Here is a 24,854-nt window from a genome sequence, read left to right on the forward strand (position 1 = left end):
CATTTGGTAAAGTAAGTCAGAGTGGGAGGAGTCATGACGTCAGAAGTAAAAAATAAAATCTCACGATCTTCTCTCGTTCCTTCGCTCTTCCTCCGAGGTTTCACCGGTAACTTCTAACAATGGGCTTTGGTGATCTGAAAACAGCTGCTGGTCTCAAAGTTCTGAATGACTTTTTGGCAAACAAAAGTTACATCGAGGGGTAAGTTATTTTCTGTATTTATTAATTAAGGTTCAATGTACTCCGTTGGCCTGGAGAAACTTAATATGTTCTGTTAATATTCTGTACTCAAAAATAAAAATCGTTTATTACATTGATAAACTTTGCCTTGATTTATATACATTTTTATGCATGATCAGTCATTGTCGGATCTGTATAGTAGCTTGTTGTACTGTAGAGATTCATGCATGGAAATTCCAAAACATGCACAAATATACGTCTCTATTCTCATATGGTGGAAACATCAGTATCTATAAGATTTAATGGTTCAATACACATTGTCTTGCAGGTATGTGCCCTCTCAAGCTGATATTGCGGTGTTCGATGCCCTGTCCGGTGCCCCCTCAGCTGACCTCTGCCATGCCTTGCGGTGGTACAACCACATTAAGTCTTACCAGAAGGAGAAGGGCAGGTAATCTCAAGCTTCATTGTAACGCTTAAAGGAACCGCTCACACTGAAAGGAAATTCTCATCATTTTCGCACCCTCAGACCATCCCATTTTCTTTCTGCAGAACGCAAATTAAGATTTTTAAAAGAATATCTCTGCTCTGTTGGTCCAGACAATGCAAGTGAATGATGAAAAAAAAAAAAAAAGCACACATAGGCAGCATAAAAGTAATCTATACGACTCCAGTGGTGTAATCCATGTTTTCTGAGGCGATCTAATCGATTTTGGAGACCAAAAACTCATTTTTCACTATAAATGTTGACATCAGCTGTCTCCTTGGCGATCACGATTTCATGCTTGATTACACTTCCTAGTGCCATCTGGCACTCTGTGCATTTGTCAAGCACTAGGAAGTGTAATCGAGCTTGAAATCATGATCATGCCTAGAGACTGCAATTTTGGTCCGTTCTCACCTAAAATCGATTTGTTCGCTTCAGAAGGCATGGATTAAACCACTGGAGTCTTACGAATTAGTTTTATGCTACTTTTGTATCTTCTTTTTTTTTTTTTTTTTTTTGGAGCTTCAAAGTTTTGGTCACCACTTACTTGCATTGTATTGACCTACAGAGCTGAGATATTCTACTAAAAATCTTTGTTCTCTAGAAGGAAGCCATGGCATGATGGTGGGTAAATGAGAGAATTTTAATTTTTTTGGGGTGAACTTTTCCTTAAATTCTTTGCTAGTAGTTTCTCCAGTATGTGATGATTTTTCTATCACCATCTTTCGCCTGAGAGACTGAGGCACAATCTTTCAAAACCCTGATAGGGCTGGGAAATGCTCCACCATGTTGGGTGTACCCATGCCGTTGTGTGAACTCATTCTCCATTTTCCCATCTATAGCCTTCCAGGTGTGAAGAAGCCTCTTGGTCAGTACGGCCCTGCTGGTGTGGAGGACACAACTGCAGCAGCTCCGGCCGCGGCTGACGAAGATGATGATGACATTGACCTGTTTGGTTCTGATGAGGAAGAGGTTAGTTCAGCTGCAGAATCGTTACTGCATTTTGATAAAACTGGACACGTGATTTCTCACCATCTTTCAGCTGATGTTGTGATGGACCCATTTTATCCCTGATAACCAGCTTGTAGGAAAATGTCCAGCTCACTGTATGTGAGAGTGGCCTCACCTAAAGTATGTCTTCCTTTACAGGATGAGGAGACCAAAAAGATCAAGGAGGAGAGGCTTGCAGCTTACAATGCAAAGAAAGCCAAGAGTATGTTTTATTCTTAAATCTAGATATCATGTTGCAACATTGACTAGTTTAATGATGATCTTCTTCACCATCTTTCGGCTGAATCATGTGATTGATGCTCTTTTTAACCTGAAGTTTACTAGTCATTTAATTAAGGTGCTTTGATACTTTTTGTGTTTATGATCAATGGCATAACCAATCTTTTTCCTTTTAATGTCTGAGTAGAGCCTGCACTTATCGCCAAGTCTTCCATCCTGTTGGACGTCAAGCCCTGGGATGATGAAACCGATATGGCCAAGCTTGAGGAGTGTGTCCGCAGCATTCAGTTGGATGGTCTAGTCTGGGGACAATGCAAGTCCAAAAATTACATTTTCCTATATTTAGTAATCAAGTTGGCAATTACTGTAACAATACTGGGTAAAATAAAATCACTTTTGAAATTGTCAAGTCTTTCAATAGACTATCTTTATTTCTCGTGTACAGCTAAACTGTTGCCTGTTGGCTATGGCATCAAAAAGCTACAGATCGCCTGTGTGGTGGAGGATGACAAAGTTGGAACAGACCAGCTGGAGGAACTGATCACAGCCTTCGAAGACTACGTTCAGTCCATGGATGTGGCAGCCTTCAACAAGATCTAAAACCCCCAACACAAAAAGCATTGATCCAATAAAGGCACTTAAATGCACTTTGTTCCTGTTGGTTTTTCAAGTGGTTTTAACAGTTAATACCATTCTAAAGTATAACCTTAAGGATTTTGACTGGCCTTTGGGATGTTATTTGGTGAATTGCGAGCTCTCTGTGGTTTTTTTTTTTTTTTTTTTTTTTAATTTTTTTTTTTTAATATATGCATGAAATTGACATTGAAAACTTAAAGCAATATTCAGATTTCCTGGCCTGGAAAAGTAATTGAAATGCCTAAGGTGAATATTAGTTATGTTAAATGCTATTCTAAACTTAAATCGGCTAGAAGTTGCTGCTCATGAGTGCACTCCCCATAAAATGATTAAAAATGACAATTCCGATCCAGTTTTAGGAAACAATTGGAAAGTTATTGGTCAAATCTGGGAACATTGGGTGAGGTTTGCCACATTTGTAATGCGTTTATCATTAGAGTTTAGTCTGAAACTTTATTGAAGCAGCCTCAATGAATAAAATTTGCCTCAGACTTTTATTGATGAGGAGGGTTGGGTTCCCGCGCTTTGCTCTCACGTGACGTCACTCAGACAGATTTGAGCAAAATACGGATACCGATGCGATCTAAAGTGGAATAACGTATACTACCAGGTGAAAACATGCTTGTGGTATTTATAGATTTCCTAGTTTATAGTCAAGTGCACGTTTACCGTGTCATTGTCCTGTCCACGTTGACATGCTAAGTGAACTAGCATAGCTTGTTAGCTTAAATCACCGTTTCCGCGCCCTTAAACGGCACGTGCAGTCTGAAACGGTGGTTAAAAATCTTATTTTTTTTATTGCATTGTAAGTGTAGAAGGGTTTGTCTGGCAGTATTCGAACACGCTTTTTAACTTACCGGCACTGACTCTTGGGAGCAGCATGAGTAGTTAAAGCTGGCTATTAAAGAACAGAGTTCATTGCATGTTATTACGACGTTATAAAGCTGTAACTGATGTAATATTCCAACCATGCTGGAGTTGTCAGTATTCATAGGGTTATTTGCAAAACAGATGCATATTTCGTACTCAATTTATTATTTCGGATTATATCTAATAATAACTATTGTATTAGCAAAGTGCATGAATAAGAGACATTATATGCGTAGTATTCTGATTTAAATGTATGTATCCTTTATCTTTAGATGCAACATATAACTTATTACACGTGGCTGTACACATAATGCGGTGAACTTTAGTCAAGCCATCCTGTCCTCCATGTAGGTGAGTGCAAATAGGCTATTTATTTACTTAGCTGGTATTGACTATGCATTTTGTACTCCTTTTAAATGTACTCAGATTTATACTCTCTCCCACTCAAGTAGAATCAAGTCAAAGTGAAGCAGTATTTGCTGGCAATTAAATGTTACAACTACAAGAAAAAGAAAAAACAATAACAAAACAATATGCTGTCACTCTCTGTGATTTTATTTTTCAGACAGTACAATGCCCTTGGAGGAGGGACCTCAATCATCTGCTAAAAGTAAGGCTTTTAAAATAAACATCTCATTTATTTATTTATTATTTTATTTAGCAAAGATTCTGTTTGTGAGCACACACCATGATATTGTGAGATTTTGATTGGACACATGAGAATGTTACATTTACATGTGTTGTAGATGCAGAGAGGCGTCCAGCTGATATGGCTGGCAGGTGAGTTATCATATGCTGGCAATAACTGACCAACTCCCCAAACTGAAAATAAATTCAGCATTTGCCACAATCCACTAGCCATGCCTTTATGTGCAGTAGTAATTGAATCTGAGATCTAATACTACTTTGACAAAGGTATATTGGTTACATTCACAGTCTAATTTTATTTACATTTATTTTTTATCCAAAGGACTAGTAGAGGGGAAGAGCCTGTTGCTGGTCCTTCTAGCTCCCAAAGACAGGGTTACTGCAGCTGCTGTCAACTTCTGTACAACAGTGTGGAACAGGTGGATAACTATCTGAGATTCTTACAGTATATGATTCATTACTTTATAATTACTTGAGGTTTGGTTTAAACTTGTACTAGTAGTTTCCTTTATAAATGACAAAGCACTGGCTACATTAGAAACAAACCACAAGCAGATGTACAGTTGAAGTCAGAAGTTTACATACACTTAGGTTGAAGTCATTAAAACTCATTTTTTTAACCACTTAACAGATTTAATATTATCAAACTATAGTTTTGGCAAGTTGTTTAGGACATCTGCTCTGTGCATGACATAAGTAATATTTCCAACAATTGTTTACAGACAGATTGTTTCACTTTTAATTGACTATATCACAATTCCAGTGGGTCAGAAGTTTACATACACCAAGTTAACTGTGCCTTTAAGCAGCTTGGAAAATTCCAGAAAATTATTTCAAGCCTTTAGCCAATTAGCTTCTGATAGGAGGTGTACTGAATTGGAGATGTACCTGTGGATGTATTTTAAGGCCTACCTTCAAACTCAGTGCCTCTGTGCTTGACAGCAAAGGAAAATCAAAAGAAATCAGCCAAGACTTCAGAAAAAAAAAACTGTGGGCCTCCACAAGTCTGATTCATCCTTGGGAGCAATTTCCAAACGCCTGAAGGTACCATGTTCATCTGTACAAACAATAGTACGGAAGTATAAACACCATGGGACCACACAGCCATCATACCGCTCAGGAAGGAGACACATTCTGTCTCCTAGAGAGGAACATAGTTTGGTGCGAAAAGTGCAAATCAATCCCAGAACAACAGCAAAGGACCTTGTGAAGATGCTGGAGGAAATCGGTAGACAAGTATCTATATCCACAGAAAAACAAGTCCTATATTGACATAACCTGAAAGGCTGCTCAGCAAGGAAGAAGCCACTGCTCCAAAACCGCCATAAAAAAGCCAGACTACAGTTTGCAAGTGCACATGGGGACAAAGATCTTACTTTCTGGAGAAATGTCCTCTGGTCTGATGAAACAAAAATTGAACTGTTTGGCCATAATGACCATTGTTATGTTTGGAGGAAAAAGGGTGAGGCTTGCAAGCCGAAGAACACCATCCCAACCGTGAAGCATGGGGGTGGTAGCATCATGTTGTGGGGGTGCTTTGCTGCAGGAGGGACTGGTGCTTTTCACAAAATAGGTGGCATCATGAGGAAGGAAAATTATGTGGATATATTGAAGCAACATCTCAGACATCAGCCATGAAGAAAGCTCGGTCGCAAATGGGTCTTCCAAATGGACAATAACACCAAGCATACCTCCAAAGTTGTGGCAAAATGGCTTAAGGACAACAAAGTTAAGGTATTGGAGTAGCCATCACAAAGCCCTGACCTCAATCCGATAGAAAATTTGTGGGTAGAACTGAAAAAGCGTGTGCAAGCAAGGAGGCCTACAAACCTGACTCAGTTACACCAGTTCTGTCTGGAGGAATGGGCCAAAATTCCAGCAACTTATTGTGAGAAGCTTGTGGAAAGCTACCCAAAACGTTTGACCTAAATTAAACAATTTAAAGGCAATGCTGCCAAATACTAACAAAGTGTATCAAACTTCTAACCCACTGGGAATGTGATGAAAGAAATAAAAGCTGAAATAAATCATTCTCTCTACTATTATTCTGACATTTCACATTCTTAAAATAAAGTAGTGATCCTAACTGATCTAAGACAGAGAATGATTTCTACGATTAAATGTCAGGAATTGTGAGTTTAAATGTATTTGGCTAAGGTGTGTGTAAACTTCTGACTTCAACTGTATAATACACTTTAAAGTATATGTAAATTTCAGTGGATTCTATGGCTTCAAGATTCTACTGTCATGTTCATTTTGATGATGATCGAAAGTATTTAGAATTATCTTTATTATGTCTTTTTATTTAGGTTATTGTAACTGTAAGCAATTGTTGTTGAATTCTGTAGCACATCTTGAGTGCCCAACACAGAGAAGTGGTGCGAGCTGCTCGGGCTAATGTATCTTCTGGAAGTTTGTTAGAAAGATTTCTCCAGGATGTGCTCCAACATCATCCCCATCACTACAGTGACACACGGTATGCCTGGATGTACCCCCTGCACTGCATATCAAATTCCTCTTATTTAGCCTTGTTGACTAACATGTTTGCGTAACATATTAGAAATTGTATGTAACGGGAGCATTTCATTTTTATGAAAAAATAATAATTTCAGTCTTTGACGGTTTTTAATTTTATACTTCTGTTTCTCTGTAGGCCTACCCATGCTGATCTACCTTCTCTCGCCACCCCACCTGTCCCAAAAGAGGAGCTGTCTGAGGTGTACTGTGGATCAGATGATGACGGTGTCTCTGTTGGGACACGTGAGGAGATGCCCACCTCTGATGAAGACTCCTGTCAAATGCTGCAAATTGCAGCCTCAACTCCAGCAGTGACAACTGACCATACTGGAAATATACACGTACAAACTACTTCCCAAATAGGGAAAATGGTGCCTGAACCACCTCCCCCTGAAAAGTATTCCCCGACACAAGGATTTTTGCACAGGACTAGTGGCGGCTCTGCCAATGACAAACCACATACATCACAAATTACATTACCCATTCAGAGAGAAAGTTCACAGACACACGCCTCTGGCGATTCCTGTGCTTCAGGGGGTCCTCCAGTCACCAAGGCAGGAGACATTGAACACAGAAAAGCACACAGAAAAACCAATAGGGATAAAGAGGGGAGTGACTCCATTGCAGCTTCCCGAGCACCACCAGATCTGGAGTATATTACCTCAAAGGACCAGCCTGCAACCTTTCGATCAGTGGCTGAGGAATCCACTGTGTGGACTTCAGCATTGCCACCTTGGAAAAGCCCCCATAATGAACAAACTTTCAGTCATCTATCTGATCAAATTCAAGATGTGATAGAGGAGGTTGTTGAAAAGCACTGTTATGGCCACAGTCTCAAAGTCGACCAGCAAGGCGACGATGGCAGCTTTATTCTGTGTACTCAGTCTATGAGCGAATCCAAAGGCAGTGAAGAATGGGACAATGCAATACAGATGGCTTTGGGAAAAGCAAAGGGTGAGGAGAAGAATTTAGCTGAGTTACTGGAAGTGCACATAAATCTTGAAGACCAAGGATACCAGACTCAGCTGGACACAGCTCTGAACACTGTTACAGTGAGTATGGAAACAGAGCCTGAGGGAACCAAGGAGAATGGCGCTGAGGAGGTATTTCCCGATCTTCCCCACATACCACAGTCCTTTGTTGGAAAAACATGGACACAGGTGATGTTTGAAGATGACATGAAGATAGACTCCATAGTGAGAGAGTTCCAACATGGTCGGTTCCGTTGCTATTTTGATAGTGACTCCTTGGCTAGATTTGGAAAACACGGTAAGAAAAGGAGAAAGAACAGGAACCAGGACAAAAAAGCGAAAACAGATACTACAGGATGGGAGCCTGTGGACATTCTTCCTCTGATGGAACACAATGAAGAAGACCCAAAACTTCCAGCTGTTTTGTTGAGGAGAACAAGGCAAAAATTGTACAGACTAGCATCACGTTGCCAAGTGGTAAAGGTAAGCCATGGTACACAAACCATCCCGCTAAGCTGTCCTGTGGTGCGCCCGAAATCAACACAAGAACCTTTCCCCTTGCCACACAGCCAAGAGCCCCAGCAATGTCTTAGCCCTGAAAGGACCCCTGACATGAAGACCAGACTTTGTGCATTGAAGCTTCCTGCTTCTTACGGCAAGATTATGAGTCCTTTACAGCCCAAAACTGTGGTCTATGTGCTTTCTTCCCCAGATGGGGGTCAAGGAATTTCCAAGCCCACCCCTGCTAAGAAAGCAAGAAGGAAGCGGAAGTCATGTGACAGCAATGTTGCCCTAAAGTACAAGTACAAAAAGACACCTCTTAAGTACTATGACCCGTTGACCAACAGGATCTTGAAGAGCCCACCAAAAGGGATGCCTTCACTCACCATTTCCAAATCTCTTTCACACGTCCGACAGTTATTCCGTAGCCTTAGCCCAGATATTAACAAAGAGAGGCATGGCCTGAGGCAAGGGCAGTCATCAAGAGGTTCTCGGAAGGGTCGTGGCAGGAGCAGCATGGTTGATCTGTGTACCTCCACCCCAGGCTCTTGTCTAGAGAGCGGTGGCCCCTCTGAGCCTGGTTCTTCTTTGTCTAGTAGCCATAGAGCCTTGTTCAACTGCTCCTCTATCTCGAGTAACAGTTGTTTCCTTCTGGGACACCTCAAACCATCTGCCTCCCACATGGATGACCCTTCTAAAACACTTCCTCGTGCTTGCCCTGGAAGTTCCTATATGGTTGGAGGGTCGGAACAAGAGGAGCACCACAAACAAACACAAGTTGACCATACACCAATCAGACGTAGCTCACGGAAGGCTGGACCTTTGACACCAGCAAAGAGACCACCAGAACCCCCTTACAAGTCCAAGAGAAAGTCCACCAAACCACAGCCCAAAGCAAAATCGCAGGGCACTCTCCAGCGCACAGTTTGCCCCCGCATATCTGCAGAATGTAGAACATCTCCCAGAAACAAGAGCCCTGCTAGGGCCTCACTTAGATCATCATCTTCCTCTAAACTGGTGATTCAGCCTGTCATTACACCCTCTTCGGACAAAATACATACAATGCTCAGTGCCAGTCAGCAGAAAAGAGTGAGGGGAAGGAACACAACTGTACATATAGCAGACTGAACGTTATCAGACACCAGCCATGAGCATAAGCTGTCTTCTGTTCTTCAAATGCTGTATAGGTTTGCACATTTGAATTTCAGCTGACTGTTTCTAGTTGAAGTTCAGTTTTTATTTTAGTTTATGTTCATTTGTGGGTCATATTACAAATGGTAATGAGTATATTTTTTAAGTTTATAATAGGTATTTTTCTCAAAGGTTGATTTTGATTGCTGTAAATTAAATTTATAATGAATATTTAATAAGTTGTTTAGTATGTAGTCTGTCTTTCATAAGTATCTTTAGAGCATGTTTTTCTTTCATTGGGTTTAACACTCTAATTAGCTGTGTCCCAAATGAGGCACTATATACTATGCACTTAAACAAAACACTATGCACTCAGCCATTTAATTTTCTACGTGTACTAACGTCCCAAATGGAACACTTAATGGTTTTACACAACACGGACGCATACGCCGTTTAACAGCTGAAGGAAGTGACGTTCCAAACGCATGCGATGTGTTGCTGCTAGCTTTAGCACGTTAGCCAACCTCAGTTCAACACTTGTATCTCAAATAACATATTCACACAGTTGTGGGGTGATGGTAAAGCATTCAACTTACATTTGTAAGGTGCTCTCTTCAACTAAGTTTCACAATTTGCTATATTGTCCATTATTTACAATTGTTTTGTTAGACCAGCAACGTAGCCAGGTAACTCCACCCCTTCCGCTACATACAGCAAGCCGCAAGTGCATGACGTTTCCAACATTCTACACTCCGTTTTGACGGTTGAAGATATGCTCCATCCGAGTACTCTTTGTTGCTTTTTCAGTGTTAACATACTACTCGCACCACTTGCACTACAAAATGATGTAGAATAGAGTAGAAGTGTGTGGTTTGGAAAGCACCTAATGTCTTCAAAATATTAATACTAGCACAAGCAAATATAATGCTTAAGTCAGCATTACACAGACACCTCCCTGAGACTACTAAAGTAAAATAAGTGTGGGGGGAAAAATGAGAGGGAATAGGCAAACAGGAAACAGTAGACGTTAAGACATTAATTATTGTTTGCTTTCACTGCAGAGATAAACTTAGTTTTCTGTGCATATGTTACCACAGCTAACACTTTTCCTAATAGTTGTAAGCCAAGAGCCAAGACCTGTTACCACAAAGTTGGAAGCAGACAATTCTTTAGAATGCCAGGGAATTAAAGGAATAGTTCGCCCAAAAAGGAAAATTCTCTCATTGTTTACTCACCCTCATGCCATCCCAGATGTGTATGACTTTCTTTATTCTGCAGAACCCAAATGAAGATTTTTAGAAGAGTATCTCAGCTCTGTAGGTCCTTACAATGCAAGTGAATGGTGACCAGACCTTTGACGCTCCAAAAATCACATAAAGGAAACATAAAAGTAATCCCTATGACTCCAGTGGTTAAATCCATATCTTTAGAAGTGATATGATAGGTGTGGGTGAGAAACAGATCAATATTTAAGTCCTTTTTTACTATCAGTCTCCACTTTTACATCTTAGTCACTTAAGTGCCTGCTTAGTTTCGCTTTCACATGTGAAAGTTAAAGTGGAGATTTTGAGTAAAAAATTACTTAAATATAGTTCTTTTTTTCACCCACTCCTATCATGTCGCTTCGAAAGTCATGGATTTAAACACTGGAGTCGTAAGGATTACTTTTTTCATAAGGATTATGTTTCCTTTATGTGATTTCTGGAGCTATAAAGGTCTGATCACCATTCACTTGCATTGTAAGGACCCACAGAGCTGAAATATTCTTCTAAAAATCTTCATTTGTGTTCTGCAGAATAAAGAAAGTCATACACATCTGGGATATCATGAGGGTGAGTAAATGATGAGAGAATTGTTATTTTTGGGTGAACCATCCCTTCAATCATGGAATAGCCATAAATGTTAACTAAAATGTGGTGTTCACAAAGTTTGGGCTGATGTTCCACGAAAGTGGTTAGAAGTACACGCAAATATAAGTATTGCATTTCATCAACTGTCCTTTTTCGGTTTATGCAAATGGTGATTAAAAAATAAATCAATACCTCACCCAAAAATAACACTTAATTCAAGATTCAACGAGTCTGTGCCTATGGGATTCTAACACAGCTGTACTTTTGGCACACACAAAAAAACGAAAATTAACTTATGTATGTTTTTTTTTTTTTTTTTTTTTTTTTTTTTTTTTTACATTAGCAAACAATAGCAAAAAATTTTATTGTAAGGTTTGAGATAGTATATAGTAATTCTGGCTTTCTTAATTTAATAACAATTGAAGACAGTGCTAAGTTCCCGTTAGATACTTAGGTAAGCATGAGTGTGTATAAAGTGAGGATGGTTGACGCAGAAGCGGAGATGCACTGCGCAAGCGCACTGGCTTTCCTCGCGATGTGAGCTGCTTGGCCACCCGTGATGCCACCCCTTCGCCTTCTTCCCAGTCCTCCCCACCCCTCAGCATCCCAACCGTGTTACCCACCCTCAGTCTCCGATGCTGCATGAAGGATTTCCCTCTTTTCCCGCGGGATACGCCAAAAAAAAAAAAATCCAGCATTCATCGATCTCCCGAAAATGGACCTGTAAATTAACGCGCTAATGCCGTTTTATTTAGTCTTCAAATATGAATCATGCGTCTGATATTCCATCTGTGTCTGCCCGCTTGCATGTGTATTTCCGTGCTGTCTTCAATCGCCTCAACCTCAACGGGTATGTATCATGCTCACCTTGAGGAACCAATTTTGACTGCTTGATTTTCCATTTGTCTAATACAACGTCTTTATTGGATACGGTAGAGGTACATTATTATTGCAAGGTGTTTTCCCAGCGCCTTTTGCTTCTCTGTTCTATTTATGGATAGAGTGTCATATAGGTTTTGACTGATCACTGTGTTTACAGTCGTTTAAATGTGTCAGTAAATGCAGAGGGGGATAAAAGCTTTAGAAGGCCTCTCTATGACCTGACAGCACCATTAGTACGGTATTGGGAAGATGGTTTAAGGTGGTCACCCAGCATCCGGACTCACTATGGCGCGCGCTGAATCTTAATTCGATTACCATGAAAATAGATTATTATGAGCTCACATGATGGGCGTCTAATGCATTTACAATTCAGATATCATTTTTCAAGATATAGCTGATGATAAAGTAAAAAAATAAAGAAGGATTGTCTTTTATTTCTCTGTTGCTATTACATAGCATGTGTCGCCCTCTCATCAGTCTTAAATGTGGGTTCAGATTTCAGTGTTTTAACTTGGTGATCGACTTGCCAATCCCCTGTGGTACCTCGGTTCCATATACTGCTATCTGCATAAGGGAATCTGTGCGCAGTTTCGTTGCGTGCGCTCTCTCTCTCTCTCTCTCTCTCTCTCTCTGCAGCATCACAGGGCTGCAACTACTGGCACACGTTCATATATAATTGACGGGATTCCTCTCTGAGACGGAGACCATAAAGCAGTAAATATTTTTCCCAACCCTGCAGTTTCCAACTCCGTGCAGTATGAGGATCTCAGGGATACGCACGTGTCTGAGACCCCGAGAGGAGCGACAGCAACTGCGCCGGACAATTTCACGCGAGCATCGGGTGAGCACGAGGTCACGATCACTTATCCCTCGCGGCTCATCTACTACTTAAATGAGGAGTTGGAGAGCGCGTCTCATGATCTGGACACTCGGGCGCGGAACCAAGCCGACGATGGACAGGTGAGTCGCGGTGATGTCACTCAGGTGCGTGCGCATGTTTTAGATAAGGGGGATTCAAAATGTGCAGTGTTGTGGGCCTTGCAGGAGAATATAAATAGCTGCTGAGAATGGTGCATTACGCCCAGTGCTCACAGCTGATCCAGGTGTGTTACCCCCTCCCTCGCAAATCTAACGCACTTTTTGCAAAAGAACAATTTTTCACTCCCCTCAACAGGGACTATCTGAACCAAACAGACGGGATCGCTTTGTGCACACACACGCACCTTACTTTGTTCTGCCAATGCAGTATTTTTTGCCATAAAACAGCACAGCTGAGTAATGTATGTTTGTGTGTTGCTCTAGAGTTTAGAGCAGATGTTCAATCTATAGATGCACTTACAGAGGTTTGCTAATTGGGAATGTGACTTAAAGGGACAGTTCACCCAAAAATGAAAATTCTCCCATCATTTACTCACTCTCATGCCATCGCATTCTTTCTTCTGGAGAACACAAAGATTTTTAGAAGAATATCTCAGCTGTGTTGGTCCATACAATGCAAGTGAATGGTGACCAGAACTTTGAAGCTCTAAGAAGCACATAAAGGCAGCATAAAAATAATCCATACGACTCCAGTGGTTTAATCCATATCTTCAGAAGCGATATGATAGATGTGGGTGAGAAACAGACCAAGTTTAAGTCCTTTTTTACTATAAATCTCCAACTTTGACCAGCCCCGACCAGTAGGTGGTGATATTCGCGAAGAATGCGAATCGCAAAAAATAAAAGAAGATGAATCTGAAAGTGGAGATTTATAGTAAGAAAGGACATTATGAAGACGTTGATTTAACCACTGGAGTTGGATTACTTTTTATGCCGTTATATGCTTTTTGGACCTTCAAAGTTCTGGTCACCATTCACTTGCATTGTGTGGAGCTACAGAGCTGAAATATTCTTCTAAAAATCTTCATTTGTGTTCTGCAGAAGAAAGAAAGCCATAAATGATGAGTAAATGATGAGAGAATTTTCATTTTTGGGTGAACCATCCCGTTAATGTGTCTGATTTTCTGAGAAGCACATTTAACAAATCCAGCTTTGGAGACTTGATTTATATACCAACATACTGTATGTCTGACATGTGTGTGAGCCCCTGTTTATCTCCCTTGACTGCAGGAAGTCCACCTGGCCCAAGCAAGTTTCCAGCTGGAAGCCTTTGGCACCACATTCACTTTGGACCTTACTTTGAACAAGTAAGTGAGAGAGAGAGAGAGAGAGAGAGAGGATATAACAAAGACAATGATCATTGTTAAGTTGATGTAGATGCTGATCTACAGGTCTGGAGGTCCCACAACTTGATCAGTTGATACAGAAGAGAGTGTTTTTTCAGTGCACAGAGGTGCATGGGATTTAATGCAGTAGCCTTATTGTTGTGAGATTGTAGTGCTTGATTCAATGGATAATTATTAAGAGATTGCCCCTTTGAATAATCTCACCCTTTTATTTTAGTGATCTGTTGTCTTCAGATTACATGGAGATACACTATGAGAAAGATAAGACCATTCTCTCCAGGGTAAGTCTCACTAGTATCGAACAGACCCCTGAAAATAGAGCAAATAAGAATGTGGTGTTTTACTACAACATTGATGGATGTGCATTTGTTTAGGGTGGGGAACACTGCTACTACCATGGCCATGTGAGAGGAAAAGAGGAGTCCCATGTAGCTCTATCCACCTGCAATGGGCTTCAGTAAGAAACCTTTTATGTATTGTTCTTGTGTGTGTGAGATAATGAGAGAGCAAGAGAGAAAGTCCAACCTGGAGACCCACTGTGAGGCCAGATGGCAGTTGGTACACATGAAAAGATTTGAGTGCCACCATGTTAGTGTGTGGTTGAGAGTCACAGAATGCAGCCAAGGGAAAAAGCAGACACGTTTGTTAGCTTGTAAAAGCATGGCTGTAGTTTTCTTGTTTCTGTCAGTAGGGCTGGGCAGGATAACGCCATATATCGTGCAGCGCTAGAAATATTTTAGTGTGTTTATACTGAGGTAGATATTTCTTCAGCTATCAGTAGACAAGACGGCTTTGTGTTATTTACACATAAAAGTGACGAAAGAAAATGGAGTATTTGAAAATATAGAGCGGGACCCAGAAAAGTCAAGACGAGGAAGAACCAGTGGTGAAGCCAGGGGTGGGCCAAGCCCACCCAAATTAGACCCAGGCCCACCCAGAATATTAGAGATTATTCTTTGATTTCAAATATATATTTATAAAAATGTTTTAAAAAATGCATGAATTCTGATTTCTGAATGTGTGGAAGAACTGTTTAAATGTGCTGCTCTCATAATTATCATAATATGTTATCAGAGAATTAGGAAACATGCTAAATTGAAATACTGGCTTCTCCGAAAACAATGCTACAGCCAGTATATTCTAATTTGAAATGTCCGTTCCGGGCCGGAATTTCTGTTTGTGTTTTGGCCTGTGTTATCCCGCCCACTGGGTTGCCAGATTTGAAACAAGTTAGCAGGCAAACACAGCGTGCTGCAGCCATGGAAGCCAGCAATACATCGAGCTAACATTGACAGAGATATAAAAAAATCCACATGAGCTGGTTTATAATTTGCAAACAGTAAAAGCATTGCAAACGTATACATTAGCTGATCAACTTACAGCTTAAGGCTCGTCGCTTGCCATTGTCAGTTTGCTCGTTCCTGTTGCGTGTCCTCAACATGGCAACCCATGTGAGCTTCGAGTCTGGGGAGGAGGGGGCGGGGGAGACAACTCTCTCCAATATTTTGAATTTGGACTGCAGTACCCATTTTAAACGCTTGATGTCAATGTTACATATTGCTCCTGTAAGGAAATAAAAAATTAGGTGGAAACTTGGCCCATCCATTTTTATTAAGGCCCACCCAAAAGTAATTTCCTGGTTACACCCTTGGGAAGAAGTTTAAAGCATATTGTAATTGTTTTGCAACTTAAATGCTGCAGTAATATAGAATTCAAAGATGCGCAGTCACAGGCGTGCATATGCTGCCTATTTTGCAACGGCTTCGAATGTTGCTCATCCCATCAGAATTTAGAGTCAGCACTATGCAATTCATAACATTAGTTTTACTGTTTTAAGTTTATCTAAAGTGTAATGTAATGTAAAGCTTTTTTTGCACTTATGCCAGACATATCATTCATTTGTTATTAATAACTTTATCTTTGCTTCAGTTTCCAAGTAAAAAGAGAAAATAATCTAATGAGATGAAGAACCTTTCAAAGTAATTCACTGGATTATCAAAAAATAGACATTAAAGGGATAGTTCACCTAAAAATGAAAATTCTCTCATCATTTACTCACCCTCATGCCATCCCAGATGTGTATGACTTTCTTTCTTCAGCAAAACACTAACAAAGATTTTTAGAAGAATATTTCAGCTCTGTAGGTCCATACAATGCAAATGAATGGTGATCAGACATTTGTAGCTCCAAAAATCACATAAAGGAAACATAGGAGTAATCCATAATGCTCCAGTGGTTTAATCCATGTCTTCAGAAGCAACATAATTTGTGTGGGTGAGAAACAGATCAAAATGTAAGTCTTTTACATCTGACCCACAGATAGTGAAAACGGAACACAGCACAGCTGCACACAAATCAGAGAACAGAACAGTTTGTAGTCGAAGAATTGATCATGCACTTCTTTGGCCGGCCTTATTTTATTTAAACGGAGTACTCAGAAATCAAACAGAAACAGAGGAGCCTACAGGCAGTCACAGTCACACCACGTCCAGACCTGACAGCAAACTACACGCGATAAAAGGTATATTTTCTATGTTAAATCAGACTTTTTGTCCTAACCAGCCGTGACAAGCGACAGGACATTCTGTAGATCGCTGGGTTTCTATTTTCGGCTTTGCGCTGGGTAACCCCGCCCGCTGTGAACTGGCACCGGTCCAGAAACTTTATCATAACAGCATATCGAAGCCAGCATCTCACAAGCTGGTTAAAAACGTATTGATTTTGGCCAAGAATGTTTCACCTACTGAATGTTTTTGCTGAGGTATCGCTCTCTTCAGTCGGAGGTCTGTCATGAATACACACCGGTTCAGAATGGAGAAGAGGTGACGGACATTCCCGCCGCCTCTATCTCTCTGTTTGATTGAGTATTCCGGTCAAATAAATAAGGTTGGGCACAGAACTGCATCTATTCTTCAGACATGTTTAGTAAGTTCTGTTCTCTGTTTTGTGTGCAGCTGTGTTGTGTTCTGTTGTTACTATCACTGTGGCGGACCTGTTTTTAGATAAACAAAACAAGTTTTCACGAGGAGGGTGCGTGAACTGTTGGTCCCGTGCAGTCTCGTGAATGTGCACATTTATCTATCTGACGGTTTATCTGACTATTGTATGTGACAGTCTGTCTGAATATCTAGCTGGCAGCTTGTCTTACTGTAATGTTTAATCCATCAAACTTCAACATTTTAAAACTAGTTTAACCTCCTGAGACCCCCGTGTCACTGCTGTGTGCATTTTCCATTTCCCTTTTCGATTTGTAACTAGAAGCACCTAACAAACAAGCAAAAAAATAATAATAATAAATTCTAGAGCAAATAGTTTTCCTAAAAATGGATGTCCACATATGTGACAGAGGGACTAAGTTGTGAAATTTTAAGTAATACCAAGCTATAGAAAATCAGATTTTATGTTTCCAGGAGTGTTGATTATTCATGTTTTTGAGATGTTATAGACATTACAGCTCATTTTCTGTAAAGCTGAATAATTAATTCTGATTCAAAGTAATGTCCAGCATCATCCAATCACTGCAAACCATGTTAAAATAACATTTTGCTTTACAATTCTGAATCTATGTACTGATTATCATTGTCTCATGTCTGTCAAACATGTTGAGTGATCCAAACATCATCTGCAGCCTGAAACTGAACTTTTGATCAGATTTTAGGAGTGAATGCACTTAACTGCATAGAGAGCTATAGGATGCTCCCTTGATCCCTATTTAGTGAATGACTTAACCTCCAGTGTGCTGTCTGTCTGCACTGGTCTCAGAACAGTTTGAAATGCACCTTATTTTCATCCTAATTTCATATAAAGCCTCTGAAAGCAACATTTTTCAGCTTTTGGATGAACCCATTAATTCTGTGTGATAACGCACAGTAAATATATATGAATGCATTTATTAATGTTAATGAACAGAACCGTATTGTACAGTGAGAACAAAATAAAATATAACAAAATGTATATTATAATGAAGCTAAATGACCCACAGATGTGTTAATGTTGAAAATTATTCAAAATAACATGTTTTTTTTTTTTTTCAACTTTTGAGGGAACGCGGTCCTAATTTCCACATATGTGGACACCATGTTTTTCAGCGAGCTGACGTGTGAAACATTTGTGGATTTTTTAAAGCGGCATATCAAACGAAACTAGAGACGCTACTCTTTACAACCCAATAGGTTTCAGTCAAAAAATGTAAAGAGGTTTCTTACCAGAGGCACTTTTGTTGGTGCTGCGCCGTTTGAGCACTTCACGGAAATCAACGTCACACTGTTGTCACGTGACACACGTGCCCCAGAAGTTTAACCCTTAAATGACAGTGTAGATTCTGGTGAACTGTATTCAGTTGGTTTAAATTAAATGATGCATTGTTGTGACGAGGAGGAGGGCGGGGCCGGGCCATGACTACGCACGCCTGGCCCCCAATTGGGCTAATCAGCCGAGGAGAGGGATAAATGCTGTGGAACGCAGCAGTTAGGAAGAGAGAGAGAGCCACATGCAGCTGCCATGTGTGTGTTTGTGTTGTGTGTCTTTTTGTTTAATTAAATATTATTTTGACTGTTCAGCCGGTTACCGCCTCCTCCTTTCCCATCCTTAACCATGTTATATTGGTGCCGAAACCCGGAAAGGACAAGGGATATGCAGTCATGGAGTCCTCGCCACTGCCATCCACCCAAAGGAGCAGCCGCGGCCATCCGCCAGGGGACGGAGGAGTTGCTGCCGACAGCCTGGACGTGGAGGAATGGCTGCCGTCCGCGAGGGGAGGAGGGGCTTGCTGCCGGCCGCCTGGAGCGGTGGAGCCGCTGCCAGGGGTGGAGGAGTTCCCTACCGGCCGCCAAACGCGGAGGGCCGTTCCATCCGCCAGGGGTCGGCGGACTCGCTCCGGTCTGCCCGGGGAGGAGCAGCTGTCGTACGGCAGAGGGTGGAAGAGTGATCGAGGACCAGGCGATGGCGTGTCTGGGAAACCGGCGAGCAGGTTTTTTTCTCTCTCCTCCCTCTTTCTCACTGTCGCTCCGCCTTGCCCTTTCCCTCTCCTCTTTTTTTTTTTTAACAGTCAAAATAATATTTAATAAGAACTTAAACAAAAAGACACACAACATAAACACACACATGGCAGCTGCATGTGGCTCTCTCTCTCCCGAACTGCCGTGTTCCGCCGCATTTATCCCTCTCCTCGGCTGATTAGCCCAATTGGGGGCCGGGCATGTGTAGTCACGGCCCTGCCCCGCCCTCCTCTTCATCACAGTTGTGTGTAGCAATGCCAAAATACAATGTCCCTACATGTGGACGTGGGGTCGCACGAGGTTAAACTTTCTGACCAGGCTTTGTCAAGCCAACATCAACATAGCAACTTGGTGCATTAATACAGAATGTGCAGTCACAGGTATGGGTTTATAGGTATTTTATAACAGCTTCGAACATGGCTAATCCGATCAGAATTTAGAGTCAAAACTATCCATTTTGTAACTGAACATAAACCTTTTTTCCATAAAATTTACTGCAAAAGTATCTATATTGTGATAAATATTGTAACATTAATATAAAATTACTTGTGATATAGCATGATATAAGATTTTGGTCATACCACCCACCCCTAACTGACAGGTGATTTAGCTCATTGTGGTTTTATCATTCCTTATCCTTGTATCTGGTTTTGATTGACATCCCCCATTGACCTTCCATCCTCTAACTCCCCCTCCCTTTCTGTGGTTCACTCTTTCAGTGGGATGTTTGATGATGGTAATTTTGTCTACATCATCGAACCTCTGAAACAGACTCACACAGCGGTAAGATTACAACACGCATTGCAGTTTATCATTTTTCCAGTTTCCTTCTTCACACAACTTAGGCCTGTTTCACACAGCACACGTAAGCAGCGCGTAAGTGGTGCGTATTTATTTTTCCGCCTATACTAACAGGTTACATCTTGCTCACCACGCTCTTAATTTGCATTATTTTGAAATTTGGTAAATGTGATTCCCCTTCTTATGCAAAATGGATTTCAAGCAGCTCACCCACGACAACCATTTTATAATTTACCGTGTTAAAAGGAAATACTCAATGTAATAACCCAGAAATCATATTATAGAGCTGCAGTAACGTTGTCAGTGTGAAGGCACAGCGCAAATCCAGAGCAAAGCTAACATGCTGCTTATGTGTGCGGTGTGAAACAGGCCATAGTAGCTAATAGTTTGCGAATGTCACTGTACATGGATTAAACGTCAACCTTTTAGGAAACAGAGGCTCGACCCCACACTTTACGACGCACATCATCGCTCCATATGACCTCTGTCCCAGGTGACTGGGGTAAGTGTGCCAGGGTCTTCGTGACAGTCCCAAAGATATGTGGCAAGATAATGTCCAAACCCTCATCTCCATGGTTACCTTCCTGTCTGTTTCCCTCAGCTGCTGGTGACCCAGATGATGAAAAAGAAGAGGAGAAAAGGATTTTTGCTAGTATGCCTTGGCTGAAGAGAAGAAGGAAAAGAGCTGTAAGAAAAGGACTTTTCCATTAGCTCCTCTGTTTCTGTGGAAGCATCTATAAATGTCAGCAGGCATATCACCCTGTAGCTCAAGACTGGTTACTCACTGAAGCTAAGCAGGGTTGAGCCTGGTCAGTACCTGGATGGGAGACCTTGTGGGAAAACTAAGGTTGCTGCTGGAAGAGGTATTAGGGAGGCCAGCAGGGGGTGCTCACTCTGTGGACTGTGTAGGCCCTAATGCCCCAGTATAGCGATGGGGACACTATACTGTAAAAAGCACTGTCTTTCAGATCAGATGAGATGTTAAACTGAGGTCTTGACTCTCAGTGGCTATTAAAAATCCCAGGACACTTCTTGTAAAGAGTAGGGGTGTAACCTTGGTGTCCTAGCCAAATTCCCCCCATTGGCCCTTCTCAATCATGGCTTCCTAATAATCCCTATCCTTTAATTGGCTCTATCACTCTACTCTCTCTCCTCTCCACCAATAGCTGGTGAGTGTACTGGTGCACTATGGCTGCTGTCGCATCATCCAGGTGGATGCTGCACACTGGTGGTGGTTGAGGAGAGTCCCCTGTTCACTGTGTAAAGTGCTTTGAGTGTAGTGTCAGAAAAGTGCTATATAAATGTAACGTTCATTAATTCAAATGCTACTTCTGCTGAGTTGTATTTTGCTTGTATGTGTAGTTTTTATTTTTAATTTCTTTCTGTGTGCTTAGATGCCACGTAACATTTTTGAGGAATTGAAGTATTTGGAAATAATGATTGTCGCTGACCACAACACGGTGTGTATATACACAACATATTACAGACATTTAGCTCATAATAGTTTGTCTGAAAATATCTTTTAATCATTTTCATAAACATTTTTTTATTAAACATGGAAATTCTGATTTCTGATGATTTTACCATAGAAACTATCCACTAGAGGGCACTGAATAACAAATGTTGAAATACCGTAAACATACAGAAGCCAAAAACAAGCTGCTGTTCACTTGCTGCTGCTATTCTGACCTCTTGTTTTACAGTTTAAAAGGCATAAGAGTAAAAAGCATACCCGGAACGCGGCCAAATCTGTGGTTAACCTGGTAGACGCTGTATGTCTGCGTATTTATTGCTGCAAAATACCCTCAAATTAATCTTTTACTGTTTAATCTTGTTTTCTTAGCCTAAATTTCAAATAATACTCCCTTTAGATTTTTAAGGAGCAGCTGAATACGCGGGTGGTTCTGGTCGCTGTGGAGATTTGGACGGACAGGGATCGGATTCCGCTGAGTGTGAAGCCGCTGGAAATGTTAAGAGATTTTTCAAAGTACCGACAACAAAACATCAACATAAATGCTGATGCTGTGCATCTTTTCACGTGAGTTGCAGTCTCTTGAATTAATGAGGGTAGTGGTAGCCTAGTGTTTAAGGACGTAAGATGATAGCACAAAGGTTGCCGGTTCAGTCCTGAGAAACTGGAGAGTTGTGTGCTGTGATCACCATCCTCCCGAAAGGTTGTTTCTGCAGGTAGTGAAGTGTAAGTTGCTGTGGAAAAGAGTGTTAAATGACAAGACAAAGAGCAGTTATTGTGAATGTTGGTTCGCGTTCTGTGATGCCAAAGAATTCTGAATTTTTGTGGGTCTTTCTCAGGATATGGTGCCGTTTATGTGCTGTGTGGGGTCTTACGACTGATCCTGAACTTAGTCCCAGAAGAATCTATAAAATGAAACATTAACTTTTTTTGTTCTATCTCTGTAGTTCTTGGGAATGACAATTTGCATGCCCCCATTCATCCCATTACATTGGAATGGGTTATATTCAATAAAAAATTAAAATCTAATTCTAACTAAATTTAGCTTATATTGAAATCAAAATGTAATGCTTGTCTTTAAAGTTGTATTTATAATGCTTTACACATTTTCCTTCTGCATTTATTGAGATTTCCTAAATTCAGTAATGCAACTCCGTTATATATTTTTATAAAAAAATATTATTATTTTACTTTATAGAATAAAACAAAAATGTCCATTTTACTCAAACACATACCTATAAATAATAAATCCAGAGAAACTGATCATTGTGCAGTGATCTCTTAATTTTTTTTCTTGTATACACAGTATGTACAGTATATATATAGTATACTCACTTTAGTAGGTACACCTGTACACTAATCAGCCAATCGTGTGGCAGCAGTGCAGTGCATAAAATCATGCAGATATGGGTCAGGAGTTTCAGTTAATGTTCACATCAACCATCAGAATGGGGAAAAAATGTGATTAACTGCAACTACTACTACAGCAGAAGACCGCGTAAAGATATATATATATATAACAGATATATATACAGTATATAACAGCCAGCCCTGTTTTATAAAAAAAAAAATAATAATAATAATATTTCTCCCAAATTGCAAATAAAAATATTGTCATTTAGAGCATTTATTTGCAGAAAATGACAACTGGTCAAAATAACAACAAAGATGCAGTGTTTTCAGACCTCGAATAATACTGAAGCACCCCCAGATCATCACTGATCCTCCACCTGGTCATCTAATGGTTAGATGGAGACCTGGAGAGGCCTTTAAGCCACAGTGTCTTGCACCGTCTGTGAAATTTGGTGGAGGATCGGTGATGGTCTGGGGGTGGAATTGGGCAGATTCGTCTTTGTGAATCACACATGAATCAAGCCACATACAAGGTTATCCTGGAAGAAAACTCGCTTCCTGCTGCTCTGACAATGTTCCCCAACTCTGAGGATTGGTTTTTCCAGCAGGACAATGCTCCATGCCACACAATGTGAAAGACTGGTAGAGCGCATGCCAACACGCATGAAAGCTGTGATTGATAATCAGGGTTATTCCACCAAATACTGATTTCTGAACTCTACCTAAGTTAAAACATTAGTATTGTGTTTAAAAATGAATATGAACTTGTTTTCTTTGCATTATTCTGAAAACACGGCATCTTTGTTGTTATTTTGACCAGTTGTCATTTTCTGCAAATAAATGCTCTAAATGACAATATTTTTATTTGGAATTTGGGAGAAATGTTGTCAGTACTTTATAGAATAAAACAAAAATGTTCATTTTACTCAAACGTATACCTATAAGTAATAAATCCAGAGAAACTGATCATTGTGCAGTGATCTCTTAATTTTTTCCAGAGCTGTATATATATATATATATATATATATATATATATATATATATATATATATATATATATACTGTATTTGAATACCAGTACAGTAAAGTGAAAAGTGATGTGAAGTAAAGTGAAGATTTTTGGCAGAAATGGCAATGTATCAAGAATTAGATTAAATGTCCTTGTTTTGGAATGCAGTTATTTAAAGTAAGAGTTGATGCTGATAGAGATGTCTTTCTTATTGCAGAAATGTGACATTTCATTATGGTCGGAGCAGTGTTGCATATATTGGTGGTGTATGTTCCAAAGGACGAGGAGTCGGTGTCAATGAGGTGAGCTTGGACATAAATAATGCATTATGATTTAAGAGATGGATCAGTTTAAAGTAAAACCTTACTTAACAGCAGTTCATTTTGACAAATGAAGAGACAGCTTAGAGTGTCATTTGCTGCCCTGTATCTGTTCACTCTTTCAGTTTGGCAGTACATGGACGATGGCTGCCTCTCTCTCTCAGAGCTTAGCACAAAATCTGGGTATCCAGTGGGATCCTGTGATCAGGAGGAGTAAGTTTGTTTCATCTCCTTGTGTCACACAACTTTATTATAGTGATTGCAAGGTAGCTTTGTACTGATGTTCCTTAAACATTTTGGTTTGGGTTTGTCCTAAACCTCTAACCCTAAATATTTCATTTCTGAAATTAATTCAGCCCAAACCGCTTAACATACCGACTACATACAAAATTTGTTTTGTAGATAATTTCAGCCTTAGGTGTTCTATCTATTTTTAGTTTTTGCATGGTTTATAGTTTTTAAAGGAATAGTTCACCCAAAAATAAAAAGTATCTAATTATTTAGTATTTAGACTTTTTCTTCTGCAGAAGAAAAATGAGAATATCTCATTTGTTATTAGAAGAAAACCTCAGTTCTCTAGGTACATACAATACAAGTAAATGGTGACCAGAACCTTGAAGCTCCAAAAAGCACATAAAGGCAGCATAAAAGTAATCCATACGACTCTAGTGATTAAATCAGTGTCTTCAAAAGCGTTATAATAGGTGTGGGTAACAAACAGATCAATATTGAAGTCCTTTTTTCCAATAAATCTCCATCTTTGACCAGTAGGTGGCG

The 24,854-nt window shown here is 40.3% G+C and overlaps 3 protein-coding genes across 9 annotated transcripts in view; all 3 read left to right on the plus strand.

The window, feature by feature from the left end:
* The first annotated feature begins 33 nt into the window (after nucleotides 1-33).
* LOC127448851 (elongation factor 1-beta-like) lies at nucleotides 34-2,542 on the plus strand. Its single transcript, XM_051711704.1, has 6 exons — nucleotides 34-199; nucleotides 507-629; nucleotides 1,508-1,637; nucleotides 1,815-1,878; nucleotides 2,083-2,208; nucleotides 2,341-2,542. The coding sequence occupies exons 1-6, from the start codon at nucleotides 120-122 to the stop codon at nucleotides 2,493-2,495; spliced, it is 678 nt and encodes a 225-aa protein (XP_051567664.1). The 5' UTR covers nucleotides 34-119; the 3' UTR covers nucleotides 2,496-2,542.
* A 188-nt stretch (nucleotides 2,543-2,730) lies between these two features.
* On the plus strand, nucleotides 2,731-9,423 carry LOC127448848 (uncharacterized). 4 transcript variants are annotated; one of them, XM_051711695.1, is made up of 7 exons: nucleotides 2,731-3,141; nucleotides 3,674-3,752; nucleotides 3,967-4,011; nucleotides 4,148-4,181; nucleotides 4,372-4,468; nucleotides 6,398-6,525; nucleotides 6,703-9,423. In XM_051711695.1, the coding sequence occupies exons 3-7, from the start codon at nucleotides 3,975-3,977 to the stop codon at nucleotides 9,164-9,166; spliced, it is 2,760 nt and encodes a 919-aa protein (XP_051567655.1). In that variant the 5' UTR covers nucleotides 2,731-3,141; nucleotides 3,674-3,752; nucleotides 3,967-3,974; the 3' UTR covers nucleotides 9,167-9,423. The 4 variants fall into 4 exon arrangements, with proteins under 4 accessions (XP_051567655.1, XP_051567656.1, XP_051567657.1 ...); XM_051711696.1 differs by having other exon boundaries at nucleotides 3,674-3,748; XM_051711697.1 differs by lacking the exon at nucleotides 3,674-3,752.
* Nucleotides 9,424-11,541: 2,118 nt separating this feature from the next.
* Nucleotides 11,542-24,854, plus strand: part of LOC127449373 (disintegrin and metalloproteinase domain-containing protein 23-like) — a 36,299-nt gene continuing 22,986 nt past the window's right edge. For all 4 annotated transcript variants that reach the window (XR_007898725.1, XM_051712737.1, XM_051712736.1 and 1 more), the window contains exons 1-13: nucleotides 11,542-11,869; nucleotides 12,641-12,861; nucleotides 14,011-14,087; nucleotides 14,344-14,407; nucleotides 14,501-14,583; nucleotides 19,843-19,906; nucleotides 20,354-20,426; nucleotides 20,526-20,611; nucleotides 21,319-21,384; nucleotides 21,628-21,696; nucleotides 21,796-21,962; nucleotides 23,975-24,059; nucleotides 24,203-24,290. Coding sequence is in view for 3 of the 4 variants with exons in the window: in XM_051712737.1 (XP_051568697.1) it covers nucleotides 11,791-11,869; nucleotides 12,641-12,861; nucleotides 14,011-14,087; nucleotides 14,344-14,407; nucleotides 14,501-14,583; nucleotides 19,843-19,906; nucleotides 20,354-20,426; nucleotides 20,526-20,611; nucleotides 21,319-21,384; nucleotides 21,628-21,696; nucleotides 21,796-21,962; nucleotides 23,975-24,059; nucleotides 24,203-24,290 (1,222 nt within the window). In the remaining variant the exon portion in view is untranslated. The remainder of the gene's footprint in view (nucleotides 11,870-12,640; nucleotides 12,862-14,010; nucleotides 14,088-14,343; nucleotides 14,408-14,500; nucleotides 14,584-19,842; nucleotides 19,907-20,353; nucleotides 20,427-20,525; nucleotides 20,612-21,318; nucleotides 21,385-21,627; nucleotides 21,697-21,795; nucleotides 21,963-23,974; nucleotides 24,060-24,202; nucleotides 24,291-24,854) is intronic.

This window comes from Myxocyprinus asiaticus, chromosome 12 (genome assembly GCF_019703515.2).
Source record: "Myxocyprinus asiaticus isolate MX2 ecotype Aquarium Trade chromosome 12, UBuf_Myxa_2, whole genome shotgun sequence".
NCBI lineage: Eukaryota > Metazoa > Chordata > Actinopteri > Cypriniformes > Catostomidae > Myxocyprinus > Myxocyprinus asiaticus.